At 43.0% G+C, this 16,254-nt stretch overlaps 1 protein-coding gene across 2 annotated transcripts in view; it reads right to left on the bottom strand.

Moving 5' to 3' along the window:
* PHTF1 (putative homeodomain transcription factor 1) overlaps positions 1 to 16,254 on the bottom strand; it is a 214,143-nt gene that overhangs the window by 108,935 nt on the left and 88,954 nt on the right. The window contains exons 8-9 of one of the 2 annotated variants that reach the window (XM_077481560.1): positions 8,750 to 8,854; positions 5,223 to 5,376 (exon numbers count right to left, since the gene is read on the bottom strand). In XM_077481560.1, coding sequence (XP_077337686.1) covers positions 5,223 to 5,376; positions 8,750 to 8,854 — 259 coding nt within the window. The remainder of the gene's footprint in view (positions 1 to 5,222; positions 5,377 to 8,749; positions 8,855 to 16,254) is intronic. The other variant, XM_077481561.1, reaches the window with a different exon arrangement.

Genomic DNA, 16,254 nt, shown 5'->3' on the forward strand with positions numbered 1-16,254 from the left:
AAGAATGACAACACATGTTACTGCTAAGCCAAAAAATTAGATTTTTGAAGTCACTGTGAAACCCTTTTCTTGGAGTCAAATACTGTTGGGTTATACTGTAGCCTACAGCAGGGTTGGACACAGGCAAACCAAAAAAATGTAAACCAGCCCCGGATAACCCCTCCTCCATCTACCAAGAGCATAAAAATAAATACAGTGACTTGAAAAAGTATTCATGCCCCTTGATATTTTCCACATTTTGTCATGTTACAATCAAAAATGTAAATGTTTTTTATGTGATAGGCCAACACAAAGTGGCACATAATTTTGAAGTGGAAAGAAAATGATACAGTGGTGTGAAAAAGTGTTTGCCCCCTTCCTCATTTCCTGTTCCTTTGCATGTTTGTCACATTTAAGTGTTTCGGAACATCAAACCAATTTAAACAATAGTCAAGGACAACACAAGTAAACACAAAATGCAATTTGTAAATGAAGGTGTTTATTATTAAAGGTGAAAAAAAATCCAAACCATCATGGCCCTGTGTGAAAAAGTGATTGCCCCCCTTGTTAAAACATACTATAACTGTGGTTGTCCACACCTGAGTTTAATTTCTCTAGCCACACCCAGGCCTGATTATTGCCACACCTGTTCACAATCAAGGCATCACTTAAATAGGAGCTGCTTGACACAGTAAGGTCCACCAGAAGATCCTTAAAAGCTACACATCATGCCGAGACCCAAAGAAATTCAGGAACAATTGAGAAAGAAAGTAATTGAGATCTATCAGTCTGGAAAGGGTTATAAAGCCATTTCCAAAGCTTTGGGAATCCAGCGAACCACAGTGAGAGCCATTATCCACAAATGGCGAAGACATGGAACAGTGGTGAACCTTCCCAGGAGTGGCCGGCCGCCCATAATTACCCCAAGAGCGCAGCGACGACTCATCCAAAAGGTCACAAAAGACCCCACAACAACGTCCAAGGAACTGCAGGCCTCACTTGCCTCAGTTAAGGTCAGCGTTCATGCCTCCACCATCAGGAAAAGACTGGGCAAAAATGGCCTGCATGGCAGAATTCCAAGGAGAAAACCACTGCTGAGCAAAAAGAACATCAAAGCTCGTCTCAATTTCTCCACAACACATCTTGATGATCCCCAAGACTTTTGGGACAACATTCTGTGGACCGATGAGACAAAAGTGGAACTCTTTGGAAGGTGTGTGTCCAAGTATATCTGGCGTAGAAGGAACACTGCATTTCATAAAAAGAACATTATACCAACCGTAAAATATGGTGGTGGTAGTGTGATGGTCTGGGGCTGTTTTGCTGCTTCAGGACCTGGAAGACTTGCCGTGATAAAAGGAACTATGAATTCTGCTGTCTACCAAGAGATCCTGAAGGAGAATGTCCGACCATCTGTTTGTGTACTCAAGCTGAAACGAACTTGGGTTCTGCAGCAGGACAATGATCCTAAACACACCAGCAAGTCCACCACCGAATGGCTGAAGAAAAACAAAATGAAGACTTTGGAGTGGCCTAGCCAAAGTTCTGACCTGAATCCTATTGAGATGTTGTGGTATGACCTTAAAAAGGCCGTTCATACTAGAAAACCCTCTAATGTAACTGAATTAGGACAATTCTGCAAAGATGAGTGGGCCAAAATTCCTCCAGGACGCTGTAAAAGCCTCATTGCACGTTATCGCAAACGCTTGGTTGCAGTTGTTGCTGCTAAGGGTGGCCCAACCAGTTATTAGGTTTAGGGGGCAATCACTTTTTCACACAGGGCCATGATGGTTTGGATTTTTTTTCACCTTTAATAATAAACACCTTCATTTACAAATTGCATTTTGTGTTTACTTGTGTTGTCCTTGACTATTGTTTAAATTGGTTTGATGTTCCGAAACACTTTAGTGTGACAAACATGCAAAGGAACAGGAAATGAGGAAGGGGGCAAACACTTTTTCACACCACTGTAAATGGGTTTCGCATTTTTTTTACAAATAAATATCTGAAAATTGTGGCGTGCATTTGTATTCAGCCCCCGAGTGAATACTTTGTAGAACTACCTTTTGCTGTAATTACAACTGCAAATCTATTTGGGGATGTCTCTACCAGCTTTGCACATCTAGAGAGTGACATTTTTGCCCATCCTTGTTTGCAAAAAGTTCAAGTTCTGTCAGATTGAATGGAGAGCGTCTGTGAACAGCGATTTTCAAGTCTTGTAAAACAATAAAAGGAGGGTGAGGAGGAGTTGGTGAATCCACCTGTCTTGGAGAGCTTTAAGTTTGCTGGAGGTTGCTAAAAGATTTAACAAGGACTGTTAAAACGATGGGGCGAAGACCCATCCACAAACTAAACTGGAAAAATTTAGTTGGCTTTACTTGAACCTAAGCTCTATACACTGGAAAAATTGAGTTGGCTTTACTTAAATCTATAGTTCCAGACAAGTTAAGCCTACCTAGACATTGACCCGATCCACCTGCTAGCAATTAATCGTCAGTGTGTGTCCCTGAGAAGTTGGCTAATAAGAGTTCATCATTATCTAACCCACTACGGTCTGGTAAGGAATTAATCTATAGGGGGGATCCTTTACCTTAATCCTATATATATATATATATATATATATATATATATATATATATATATATATATATATATATATATATATATATATATATATATATATATGAGACAGTAGGGGTTGGATTGTGCTTGGACAGTGTTTTTCCTGGTGAATAAACAAAAGAGATAACACACATTGCAAATTGAGCAAGAACTTTGCCACAGTGTCATCATGTTTTCTGGATGAGACATTTGTTCGGATGAGACTTTCTGACCAGTATAATTAAATGGATCTCGTGAATTAACCATGGAAGATTATTGCTGGTGCTTGCAGCGCTGCCCTCACACGATCTAGGTTGTGTGTATGGTTTAATAATCAATTTTCAAGTCTTGTCACAGATTTTCAATTTGATTTAGGTCTGGACTTTGTCTCGGCCATTCTAACACATTAATATGCTTAGACGATCTAAACCAGGGGTGCTCAACCTTTTTAAGAGCGAGGGCCACTTAAACAACTTGGTAACCAGTCACGGGCTACAATGAGCGGAGAGGGCGGATGACAGGTCACGGCTACTCTATAGGCCCTCCGATCCGATCCACACAGATGGAAGGGGGCAAACTTGGAGGACTGTATTGGAGGCAGACGGGAGTAAACGGACTCTGTAGATGTAAATTGAGGGTTTCCGAATGGGTAGGGCCGATCTTGTGATAAGGGCCTAAACTGCTTTCACACTGATTACCCACATCGCAGGTGCAGGGTAGCGCTGTGGGTTAACTGAACTTTGCCATAGACTCTGCCCAGGGCAAAAGCCGGCGCTGTACAGGAAGCATCGGCTTCTGGGCTCTGCTCTGCAGCCGCTTTCTTCCTCTACCACCAGATTCATTCACAACACCGATGCTGTGGTATGACGGGTCGGCAGCCTGCGATCTGGGCTTGCTAACCCGCCATTATAGAGCAGGAGGTCGTGGGCCAAATCAAAGGGCTCCGCGGGCCACTGGGGTGCCACCCCTGATCTAAACCATTCCATTGTAGCTCTGGCTGTATGTTTAGGGCCAGTGTCTGGCTGGAAGGTGAACTTCCGCCCCATTCTCAAGTCTTTTGAAAACTCAAACAGGTTTTCTTCTAAAATGTACCTGTATTTGGCTCCATCCATCTTCCCATCAACTCTTACCAGCTTCCCTGTCCATGCTAAAGAAAGGCATCCCTACAACATGATGCTGCCACCACCATGTTTCACGGTGATTCAGGGTGATGTGCAGTGTTGGTTTCTTGCCACACAGAACATTTTGCTATTAGGCCAAAAATTTAAATTTTGGTCTCATCTGACCAGAACAACTTCCACATGGTGTCCCCCACATGGCTTGTCGCAAACTGCAAATGGGACTTCTTATGGTTTTCTTTCAACAAAGGCTTTCTTCTTACCACTCTTCCATAAAGGCCATATTTGTGGAGTGCACGACTAATAGTGGTCCTGTGGACAGATTCTCCCACCTGACCTGTGGATCTCTGCAACTCTTCCAGAGTTACCATGGGCCTCTTGGCTGCTTCTCTGATTAATGCTCTCCTTGCCCGGCCTGTCAGTTTAGGTGGACGGCCATGTCTTGGTAGGTGTGCAGTTGTGCCATACTCTTTCTATTTTTGGATGATGGATTGAACAGTGCTCCATGAGATGTTCAAATCCTGGGACATTTTTTTTTTATAACCTAATCCTGCTTTAAACTTTTCTGCAATTTTATCCCTGACCTGCCTGGTGTGTTCCTTGGCCTTCAAGATGTGGTTTGCTCACTAAGATTCTCCAACAAACCTCTAAGGGCTTCACAGAACAGCCGTATTTATACTGAGATTAAATTACACACAGGTGGACTCTATTTACTAATTAGGTGACTTCTGAAGGCAATTGGCTCCACTAGATTTTATCTAGGGGTATCAGAGTAAAGGGGGCTGAATACAAATGCACAAAACACTTTTCAGATATTTATTTGTAAAAAAAAAAAATTGAAACTTTGTGTTAGCCTATAACATAAAATCCCAATAAAATACATTCATGTTTTTTGGTTGCAATGGATAATTTTACCAAGAGCTTAGTAAATGAAGTGAATCTCTGATGAATTCTGCCATCTAATCATGTGCAAGCAAAAATACTATTTTTTTTTTTTTTTTTAAGCATGTGATTGGGTATTCTCTGTAAAGTGAAACTTCACCACATTCACTAAGCTCTGAGGCAAATTTCCTGGCAAAGAAAGTGCAACTTTCTTTGGAAAGTGAACAGTCTGTTTGTCCTTAGTAAATCAACCCCTACGTGAATAATATTATACTAAGGGGTGTGGCTATTACTCAACTCTGTCATCAGAGACCACTATATAGTAGGACAGGAAACACACTGAGAGAAGCATAAGAAAATCAATGTCAGGGTAGGGTAGGGTTTAGGACCATAAAAATGTAAAACAAAAGTTGTAAACGTGGTCTTTATTGGACTGCTGTCATTAAAAAAAAAACTGACAACAGTTACAAGGTGGTATAACCTACTCAACTAGAAGACCCTTCGCACACATCCCTATTGGCCAGTATAGTAGCCTATCCTGGTGTTAAGACAAAAGGAATGCAGAGACTCTTGCATTCCTTTTGTCCTGAGGTGCTTCTCAACATGATTTGTGGAAATCACAAACTTTGTATAAGTTGTTACCAGAATCTTTCTTCCAGTTGTTACTACAGGCCTGCAAAGTAGGCAGTACGATTCACACATACAAGCATCATCAGCTCCCCTTCTTCCAAAATTGTCACACAGCGGATCCTGGTTTATCTTGTAAGTCTTCCTAGGTAGAATTTTTCTGTTGACCCTGAAAGAAAAATACATTTAATTACAATAAATTCTTCATGGCCTACTATGAGAATCTGATATTTCTTTACTATAAAAGTAATTAATATTAATTAAGTCACAAACTCAAGTCACCACAAAAAGATCTGTCTCTAGTAAATGAGGGATTGTACACACAGCAGTTCACTCGCTAGAGAAAATAATGCTTCTGCAAGTATGTCAGTGCCTGGATTAAAGGGGTTGTAAACCTTTGTGTTTTTTCACCTTAATGCATCCTATGCAAGGTGAAAAAACACCTGGCAGTGACTGGCCCCCCAGCCTCCCGTTTTACTTACCTGACCCCTGGAACTTGACCCAGCGGGGACATGCTGTCTCTCTGCAGGGGGTTCTCTGCTCTTGATTGGATAGATTGATAGCAGCGCAGCCATTGACTACCACTGTTGTCAATCAAATCCAATGGTGCTGGACCCGGGGGTGGGGCCAAGTCTTACATTTGGTGGCTATGGACGCAGAATGCTGGACTTGGGATTGCACACGCAAGGTAACCTCTTCGGGAGAGCGCTTCTCCTAGGGGGTTATCTGATGTGGGGAGGAGCCGCAAGAGCCACCGGGGGACTCCAGAAGAGGATGATCGGGGCCACTCTGTGCAAAACGAGCTGCACAGTGGAGGCAAATATGATATGTTTGTTATTAAAAAAAAATGTTTTTAAAAAAGAACCCTTACAATCACTTTAAAGATACAGTGCAATATAAAACCCTCTCTGAGAGAATCTCCTTTGGATATATATCAAGAGTGTCAAGCAGTGTGAAGAGGTCTGATGCCACGTGGCTTCTAAGCATATATCCGCTAAGCAGGGGTGTCAAACTTAATTTGATTGTGGGCTGCATTGCAGTATGGTTGCCCTCAAAGGGCCGGTTGTATCTGGCGTGTGCAACGTACAGATTGCAGAGTTCAAGGGTTGCACTATGCACAGAGTGCAGGGTTCAGGGGTAAGCTATATACAGAGTACAGGGTTCTGGAGTCCATAACATACAGAGTTCAGGGTTTATAGGTGTGCTGTGTACAGAGTGCATGGTTTGGGGTACACTATGCACAGTGTGGAACCCCAACACCCCGCCTAAACTTCTTCATATCTTTCTTTCCTACCTAACCTGCCACTAGCACCTCCCTATGTAGGCCACTCTTCCTCGCTTTGCAGGGAGATCATTCTCCGTCTCAGATTCTGGAGATCTGTCCCCACTATGCCCTGCCATGAGTGCTTGCAGGGATCCGTTAGTTCCTGAGAGCAAAGCTGGCCCTTGTAAACGCTTCTAAAGGCTTCTGTATTTACAAGTGACAGTGGGAAGCTGGAGCAGAAGGTGAGTGCCAGAGGTGGTGGACTAAAGTTCCAGCACAATGCGGTTCCAAACCTGGTGTAAGGGGCCACATGACAAGGCTTGAAGGGCCACATTCGGCTCGCGGGCCTTGTGTTTGACATGTGCGCTAAGGTGTCAGAACTTTAAATGAATAAGTGCCTTAGCGCACAAATTTTCCCACTGATGAGTTTGTTACCCATAGGGACACAAGAATCTTGACTGCTGTCAACAATGGTCGGTTTGCTAAAACTCACCACTGATTCACTGATTTTATGCTTGGACAAACTAGGCCAGTGATGGCGAACCTTGGCACCCCAGATGTTTTGGAACTACATTTCCCACGATGCTCAGCTACACTGCAGAATGCATGAGCATCATGGGAAATGTAATTCCAAAACATCTGCGTTGCCAAGGTTCGCCATCACTGAACTAGGCGGTACACTCAAAGGGCATTACAAATATTGTGAAAGACCAAAAAGACACCCTTGATCGCTACAAGGAGAACAATAAGTCCCCTTTCACACTGGGGCATTTTCCAGGCGCTTTAGCATTAAAAAAAGCGTCTGTATAGCGCTTGAAAGAAGTCTCATCTGCAATCCCAATGTGAAAGCCAGAGTGCTTTCACACTGGGGCATTTTTCAGACACTTTAGCTTTAAAAAAAAGCGCCAGTAAAGCGTCTGAAAGAAGCCGCAACTGCAATCCCAATGTAAAAGCCCGAGTGCTTTCACCCTGAGGCACTGCGCTGGCATGGCGTCACCGCTCCTAAAGCGCCCCTCCCTATTGAAATCAATGGGACACGTATGCAAAATGCTTGAAAAGCGCTTTTGGCAGCAGTGCTTTGTGGGCGCTTTTAACCCTTTATTTGGCCACTAGCAGGGTTTAAAAGCACCCCAATAGCGCTCGAAAAACGCTGGTAAAGCGCTGCTATTTTAAGCGGCGCTTTACGAGCGTTTTTCGGGTGCTGACATTGTGAAAGGGCTCTTAAAGCACTTGGGCTTTCACATTGGGATTGCAGATGAGACTTCTTTCAAGCGCTTTACAGGCGCTTTTTTTTAACGCTAAAGCGCCTGAAAAACGCCCCAGTGTGAAAGGGGTCTAAGGGGCCTTTCACGCTGGGGCGGTGCAGGTGTTAGCGGTTTTACCGCTGTTATAGCGGCGCTTTGACAGAAGGGGTTAAAAAGCGACTTCATAGCGCTACTTATAAAGCACTTTTAAAACATTTGTTTCAATGAGCCTGGGTGGTGTATACACCGCTCCCGCATCGCCCCACTTTTTTCTGGTCCTGCAAGCGCTCCGCCCCAGTGTGAAAGCACTTGGGCTTTCACACTGGGCCTGCAGAAGAGGCAGTTTACAGGCACTTTACAGGCGCTATTTTTAGCACAAAAATGCCTGTAACCACATTGCACTGACAGCAGGAGGCGCTTAAGGGGACATAATTAACTAAAACCTGAGCCTACTGCCTTTATACACAGCATACATGTGGCATGATCTTTGTACACACCAAATATGCTTTAAATTAGTGTCGCAACAAATGTTTTAGAGTTCCCTATTACATCAGGGATCAGTAGAAAAAGCCTTTACACTGGTGTAGGTGGACAAGTGCCCCTGACACTGGTGTCAGTGGAGAAGGGGATACTCCCTGATCACCAATGTGCACTGCAAAAGTCATCCATGTCAAGGGTTGTCAGTGGAGAATGTGCAAATCACTTCATTTGTACCTCACGTAGGATGCTGCTGGGGATGTGGAACCTTCCATCCCTGACTTTAGACCATCTGAGGCTCTACAGCATGCAGACTCTTGCAAAATGAATTCCTGCTGCACACTCCCCCCACCACACATGATATACAATATATTCAGTCATTGCACGCTGAGAGTGTGGTGGAACTTAATGCTGGGGCAGCAAAGGTGCTGGAAGATACTGTACCCGTATTGCGAGCGGCAGTAGTGACCCATGCTAAAGGGTTACAAGACCCATTTTTAGTCCCTACCCATAGTTTACAAACCACTTTTCATTTAGACTAAGGTACTTAGACTAGCCTTATGAGATTAGCTGACATTCCTGGGTAGTCCATGGGTAAACCCTTTTTTCCTTTTTTTTTGCCGTCTATGTCCCATTGGTGTGATGTCCCTTCACTTCCTATCCTGGAGACACAAAAGAAAGCCAGAAAGTAAAAGTAAATATCTTAAAAGTGAGGATAAATCTGCAATTATCAAAAATCTACTAACAGTTGTAATGGATACACAAGTGCCCATTGCAAGACATCCTCTCAACTCTTGTTCAGTGACATTTATAACATTTTAGATTTCTCAGCACTTTCTGTCCTGGTGACAATGGCCTGAAATAACCTAAACGTACACTCACTGGCCACTTTATTAGATACACCTGTTCAATTGCTTGTTAACACAAATTGCTAATCAGCCAATCACATGGCAGCAACTCAATGTATTTAGGAATCTAGACGTGGTGAAGATGACTTGCTGAAGTTCAAACCGAGCATCGGAATGGGGAAGAAAGGGGACTTAAAGAGGAGGGCCGGTCTAAAAAAAAAAAAAATGAAAAGTCAGCAGCTGCAAACACTGTAGCTGTTGACTTAATAAACACACTTACCTGTCCAGGGTGCCCGCGATGTCGGCCGTCCGAGGCTGACCCGTCCCTCGGCTCTCGGGTCCCGGCGCTGCCATTTCAACTAAGGGAAACAGGCAGTGGAGCCTTGCGGCTTCACTGCCCGTTTCCTACTGCGCATGCACGAGTCACGCATCGCTTTGAGAATGGGGCGCAGTGGCGGAACTACCGCCATAGCAACACATGCGGGCGCTATGGGGCCCGCAGTCAAGTGGGGCCCGGTGAGGACAGGCAGCGCGGCTCCGTGGGTGATAGCGGGCGGCCTGCGGCTCCGCGGGTGGTCCGTGGACGAGAGCGGGCGGTTCCGCGGGTGGTCCGCGGCTCCGTGGACGGCTCCGCGGGTGAGAGAGTGGGCGTGAGCGGGCTGGCCAATCAGGGAGCTGACGGGCGTGGGACCATAGAGATGACATCATCTCTCACTGCCTGGCGCCCACCCTGCATCCCTGCAGTGCAGTTTCCCCCTCCCTGTGCAGGCAGCCAGGAAGCAGAGAGATGACATTATCTCTCTGCTGCCTGACTATCTGCTGCCTGACTCTGTGACACAGCAGGAAAGTGACAGAGCAAGTGACAATCCATAATGTGTGGCAGGCGACGTGGCAAGTGACAACCGGGACATGGCAAGTGACAATCTGTAATGTGTGGCAGGTAACGTGGCAAGTGAAAATCCGTGGCAAGTGACAATCCGTAACGTGTGGCAGGTGACGTGGCAAGTGACAATCCATAATGTGTGGCAGACGACGTGGCAAGTGACAACTGGGACATGGCAAGTGACAATCTGTAATGTGTGTCAGGTAACGTGGCAAGTGAAAATCCGTGACGTGGCAAGTGACAATCCGTAACGTGTGGCAGGTGACGTGGCAAGTGACAATCCATAATGTGTGGCAGGTGACGTGCCAAGTGACAACCTGGGACATGGCAAGTGACAATCCGTAATGTGTGGCAGGTGATGTGGTAAGTGACAACCTGGATGTGGCAAGTGACAATCCGTAATATGTGGCAGGTGATGTGGCAAGTGAAAATCCGTGACATGGCAAGTAACAATCCGTAATGTGTGGCAGGTGACGTGGCAAGTGACAATCCGTAATGTGTGGCAGGTGACGTGGCAAGTGACAGTCTGTAATGTGTGGCAGGTAATGTGGCAAGTAACAACCCGGGATGTGGCAAGTGACAATCCATAATGTGTGGCAAGTGACAATCTAGGACGTGGCAAGTGACAATCCATAATGTGTGGCAAGTGACAATCTAGGACGTGACAAGTGACAATCCATAATGTGTGGCAAGTGACAATCTAGGACGTGACAAGTGACAATCCATAATGTGTGGCGAGTGGTAATCTAGGACGTGGCAAGTGACAATCTGTAATGTGTGGCAAGTGACAATCTAGGACGTGACAAGTGACAATCCATAATGTGTAGCGAGTGGCAATCTAGGACGTGGCAAGTGACAATCTGTAATGTGTGGCAAGTGGCAATCTAGGACGTGGCAAGGGACAATCCGTAATGTGTGACGAGTGACAATCCGGGACGTGACAAGTGGATAATCCGCAACATGTGGCAGGTGACATTCTGCAACGTGTGACAAGTGACAATCTGCACCTGGTGGCAGGCGACGTGGCAAGTGGACAATCCGCAACGTGTGGCAGGTGATGTGACAAGTGACAATCCTTAATGTGTGGCAAGTGACAATCTAGGACGTGGCAAGTGACAATCCATAATGTGTGGCAAGTGACAATCTAGGACGTGGCAAGTGACAATCCTTAATGTGTGGCAAGTGACAATCCAGGACGTGGCAAGTGACAATCCATAATGCGTGGCAAGTGACGTGGCAAGTGACAATCTGGGATGTGGCAAGAGGACAATCCGCAACATGTGGCAGGTGACATTCTGCAACGTGTGACAAGTTAAAATCTGCATCTGGTGGCAGGCGATGATGGCAAGTGACACGCTCAGGGATCCCACCGATTTTGCATTATGGTGAGTTGAACTATTTTGTTTTATATAACAGAACAGAAATTGGTTAGAAGGCATGGAGGTCAGCAATGTGTTCCCTTCAGGGGCTGCATACAGTATACTGCATACTTTGTTGTTAAAAATTAATATAAGCCGTTGCCTGGGTACTGTGCCACATGGATGTGGTAGTCTGTTGTTCAATGGCATTAGTTAATTATTTTTTCGTGGGGGGGGGGGCCCATAGAACATTTTGCTATGGGGCCCTGTGATTTCTAGTTACGCCCCTGATGGGGCGCGCTGTGTTCTGGGACACACAGTTCCCAGAACACGGTACGACCCATTACCCAGAAGACGCCGCACGGAGGAGAGAAGAAAGAAGATCTCCGTGGAGGAGGAAGAGGCAGATTAGGATGATGTGCCTAGCAACAGGCATTTCTGGTAAATTAAAAAAAAAAAAATCATTTTTATTTTTTTATGATTTTTTTTTTTCAGGGTGGCCCTCCACTTTAAGTTATGGGCTGGTCTGAGTAATTCAAAAACTGCTGATCTACTGGGATTTTCATGCACAACTGTCTCTAGGGTTTATAGAGAATGGTCTGAAAAGGGGGGGAAACTTTACAGTGAGTGGAAGTTGTGTGGATGGAAATGCCTTGTTGATGTCAGAGGAGAATGGGCATCTCTGGTTCGAGATGATAGGCAGTATCTCAAATAACAGTAATTCAAAGTAATGCCTTGTTGATGTCAGAGGAGAATGGGCATCTCTGGTTCGAGATGATAGGCAGTATCTCAAATAACAGTAATTCACAGTAATTCAAATAACCATTTGTTAGAACCAAGGTATGCAGGATACCATCTCTGAATGCACAACACATTGAACCTTGAAACAGATGGGCTACAGCAGTGCCACTCCTGTCAGCTAGGACAATTCGCACAGGCTACAATCTGCACAGGCTCACCAAAATTGAATAATAGAAGATTGGAAAAAAGTTGCTTGGCCTGATGAGTCTGGATTTCACCTGCGACATTCAGATTGTAGGAACAGAATTTGGTGTAAACAACATGAAAGCATGGATCCATCCTGCCTTGTATCAACGGTACAGGCCGGTGCTGGTGGTGTAATGGTGTGGGGAATTATGTCTATGCACACTTTGGGCCCCTTAGTACCAATTGAGCACCATTTAAACACCATGGAGTATTGTTGCTGACCATGTCAATCCCTTTATGACTACAGTGTACCCATCTTCTGATGGCTACTTCCAGTGAAATAATGCACCATGTCACAAAGCTCAAATCATCTCAAACTGATTTCTTAGACATGATAATGAGGTCACTGTACTCCAATGGCCTCCACAGTCACCAGATTTCAATCTAATAGAGCACCTTTGGGATGTTGTGGAACAGGAGACTTGCATCATGGATGTGCAGTTGACAAATCTGCAGCAACTGTGTGATGCTATCATGTCAATATGGACCAAAATCTCTGAGGAATGTTTCCAACACCTTGTTGAATCTATGCCACAAAGAATTAAGACAGTTCTAAAGGAAAAAGGGGGTCCAACCCTGTACTACCAAGGTGTACCTAATAAAGTGCCCGGTGACTGTATTAAAACGAAGAGAACAGCACAGCAGCCAAAAAAACAGCATCTGAAGAGAGGCCAGCAGTGGCAGTCCTTGCACATTTTTATACCATCTTTCCTTTAGGAATAGTGTGTTTTGATATGAGATGGGGTCCCCCAATAAGAGTGTGATAATATTTCATAGACATACCTGCATATCTGTGAATTCTCAAATTCCAGTAGTGACTGGCTTTCTTTAAACCTTTAAATGGAATCTTACAATTATCTTTGAACAACCACATACATGCCCACAGAACAAAGAAGATTGCATTTCTTCAAATGCGTTTAAATGTTCTTGAAAGCAAAGGTAACAGTATAAGCTTTAAATTGTGTAAACATTTTTTCTTCATTCACTTAGCAAGTTTATCTGACAGATATCAAACTATCAAATGAACCTCATCATTAGGAATAAGAGTACATTTTTACAGAATGTCAGATTGTGGTTGACTCACAGAGATGCCTCAATCTGGGTAAAAGGAAGACAAAGAAAAGCAAGTGGTATACCAGCTAGAATCCATTACTTAATCTGCTGCTATCATTTCCAAAAATGCACAAATTATACGATTCGTGGGAGTTTTACTGTAAACATCTTTGATTAATTACAGAGAACCTTCGCTGAAGTAAATTGACAGGTTTTATGGAGCATTCTATGTGGAAAATAAAGCTTAGTCAAATTTACCATTTAAGCAAATGATTCTTCATGCAAATCAGAACATGTATCTATGCTACCTAAGGCACAGTTAACCAGTAAATACGATTATGCAAAATTTCCATGAAAAATTGCCTTTAAAAATGTCCTAGCAGCAATAAAATCTATTTATATAAGCACGGAATTCTGAAAGCACAGAGGCCCGTATCAAGGGTTTGTGAATAAACAACTCTTAGATGCAGACAATTATTTATATTTTTGTAATTCCAAGAATGCAAAATATGCTGTTCCCAGTCCAGTTGTTTAAATGAAGAATTCATTGCATTAATGCCATACCTTTCATTGTATTTGTTAAAGTTTTTTTTCAAAGAACACAAAAAATGTAAAACAGTAAACCATACAAAAACATTGCACTATAAACTAAACAAAAAACCTATACTTCTAAACCTTCAAGTGATGTATGTTCCCCACTGCACAATACCTTGGTTACAGATGGTAGTTGGCAGTCCGGTCAGGTGTATAAAATCTGGCTTCCAAACAATCTTTTATCTAGCAACTAATGGACCTTTGTGTCTTATTAACCAGTATGCTTATGTATACAGTTAACACCCCTGTTAATACTCTTATCTCAGAGCATTTAGAAGCAGAAAAATCTATTTAGACCCATTTTTTTCCTCCCCAACTTAGACTAAAATTCAGGGATACAGTTGCTAATCTTAAAGGATAACTAAAGGCCAACATTTTTCTTTAGTTTTGGATAGAGTAGAGATGGATGAGAACCCTTGTCAGTTTTTATTGCGGTCTGTGCCCCTGTGAGGGAGATTCACCCCATTTCTCTTGTTAACCATTACCATTGGAAGAGAAAGTAAAAGAAAATCCTAAATTCTGGATTGTCCACAGAAAAGTAATAGAGAGAATATCTTCCAATGGGGGTTCTAGTTTGGGTGACCTGGCTGTTCTCAAGGGATTCCCTTAATTAGCAGAGGTTTCCTCTCACTTCCTGTTTTGGTTATGGGACAGGAAGTGAAGGTAAATCTCCTCAATAGGACACAAATGGCAAAAAAAAAAAAAAATGGACAGAGGTATAATGAAACACGTCAGTATTTTGGATGATGTCACTGCTATAATAAAGTTTTCTATGGCGAAGCTGTCGAGTTGCTGGCTTGTACTTGTTATGGATTCAGATGTATCATGTACATCTCTACCTTACTCTACCCAAAATGAAAAAAAAAATGAAAGTTTTGCTTATAGTTCTACTTTAAAAATGCTCCCTTCTCTCTCCTAACACCTACTCTGTATACTTAATTATTTTCTGGCTGCTCCGATGTGGACGCTTGATCAATCCCTTATGTCAGCCAGAGCAAGCTGCAGGTGAGAGTACTCGACAATGGCCGGTAATGTTTGAGCATTGACCTCACCCATAGGCGTACTATGGCCCAGACATTGTAAGTGTTCCCTTCTCTCCCCTGAAGCTGCTGCTTGCTGACACAGGGGAGCCAATCACATAACCGGACTGGAGCAGCATGCAATTAGGTTAGAAAGATGATACACAGAATAGTTAGTTCAGATGTTAGGAGGGAGGAGGAAGCGTGCACTTTAAGAAATGCCTGCTGATCTAATGTTTGTTTACCTTACCTTCCACCATTCAGATAAACCACTCAAAGCACCAATGTGACCATATTACATCTCTCCTCTAGAGTTACTTAGACTAAAAGCTGGCCATACACTTAGTTTTATACACATTTTAGTATGAGTTTTATACAAAAAGTTATGTTTCTAGAATGTTTTTTTTTTCTAATACTTTGTTTAGTCAAATCAACGTTAGTTTTCTACTGTAGTTGATGGGAGGATGTGAATTTTTTCTCTAAATAGCATAATTCTAACTTGAATGTGTTTTTTCACTTAGTAAAAATCATGCACAATATAACAAAAATTGTTTAATACGACTAAGATGGATGGAAATGTAAGGGCTTCCAGACTAAATAAGTTGTCTCAATGATGATGTTCTGACAAGTATTTTTGTATGAACGTTCATGTGAAATTCCACTTATCAGATAAAAAAATGTAAATGTATAAACAATATAGGAGACTGGCAAACGAAGTTGGCCATGAAGAAAAACAGATGTACTGTAAATTTAGCAGAAAAAAACAAATTGGGTTCCCGTACAAATCCAACTGTAACCCTGAGATGACTCTCCTGTCAACCATGCATTACTTTCTTGAAATGCATAAACCAGAATACATTGATGACTGCCACTTCAATGACTGTTCAGTGATGAAGTTAAGGAGTTGCAGAGATGGTAGCTTAAGATGATGCAACTTGCAGGAAGCTACCTAAAACTGAAATCCGTGATGGGTAAACTGATTTTTTAATGACCACATATTTTAAAATGGCTTCCTCACTATGAAACTTCCACTTTTTCACATAGTTTCTAAGTTTCTAAGCAACTAAACACAATATTGTAATAAGATCAGTTTACTAATTGTAAGCTACTTTATATTTGTTATATTTTATAAGTAAGCTGGGAATTATAATCCTGTATAATAACTGTGTATAAGTTAATGACCATGGTCTTGCAAAACTGATATAATGAAATAGTGTTCTGAATTCAGAAAATACTCATGCAGACCCCTTACAGAGTGTGATTAAAAGACAACACACTGTAGTGTGAAGATTGCCATGCTACTACATATTAGAAGTACTT

This window comes from Lithobates pipiens, unplaced genomic scaffold (genome assembly GCF_037356315.1).
Source record: "Lithobates pipiens isolate NorthernLeopardFrog02 unplaced genomic scaffold, aLitPip1_a1.2 Scaffold_16, whole genome shotgun sequence".
Classification (NCBI taxonomy): Eukaryota; Metazoa; Chordata; class Amphibia; order Anura; family Ranidae; genus Lithobates; species Lithobates pipiens.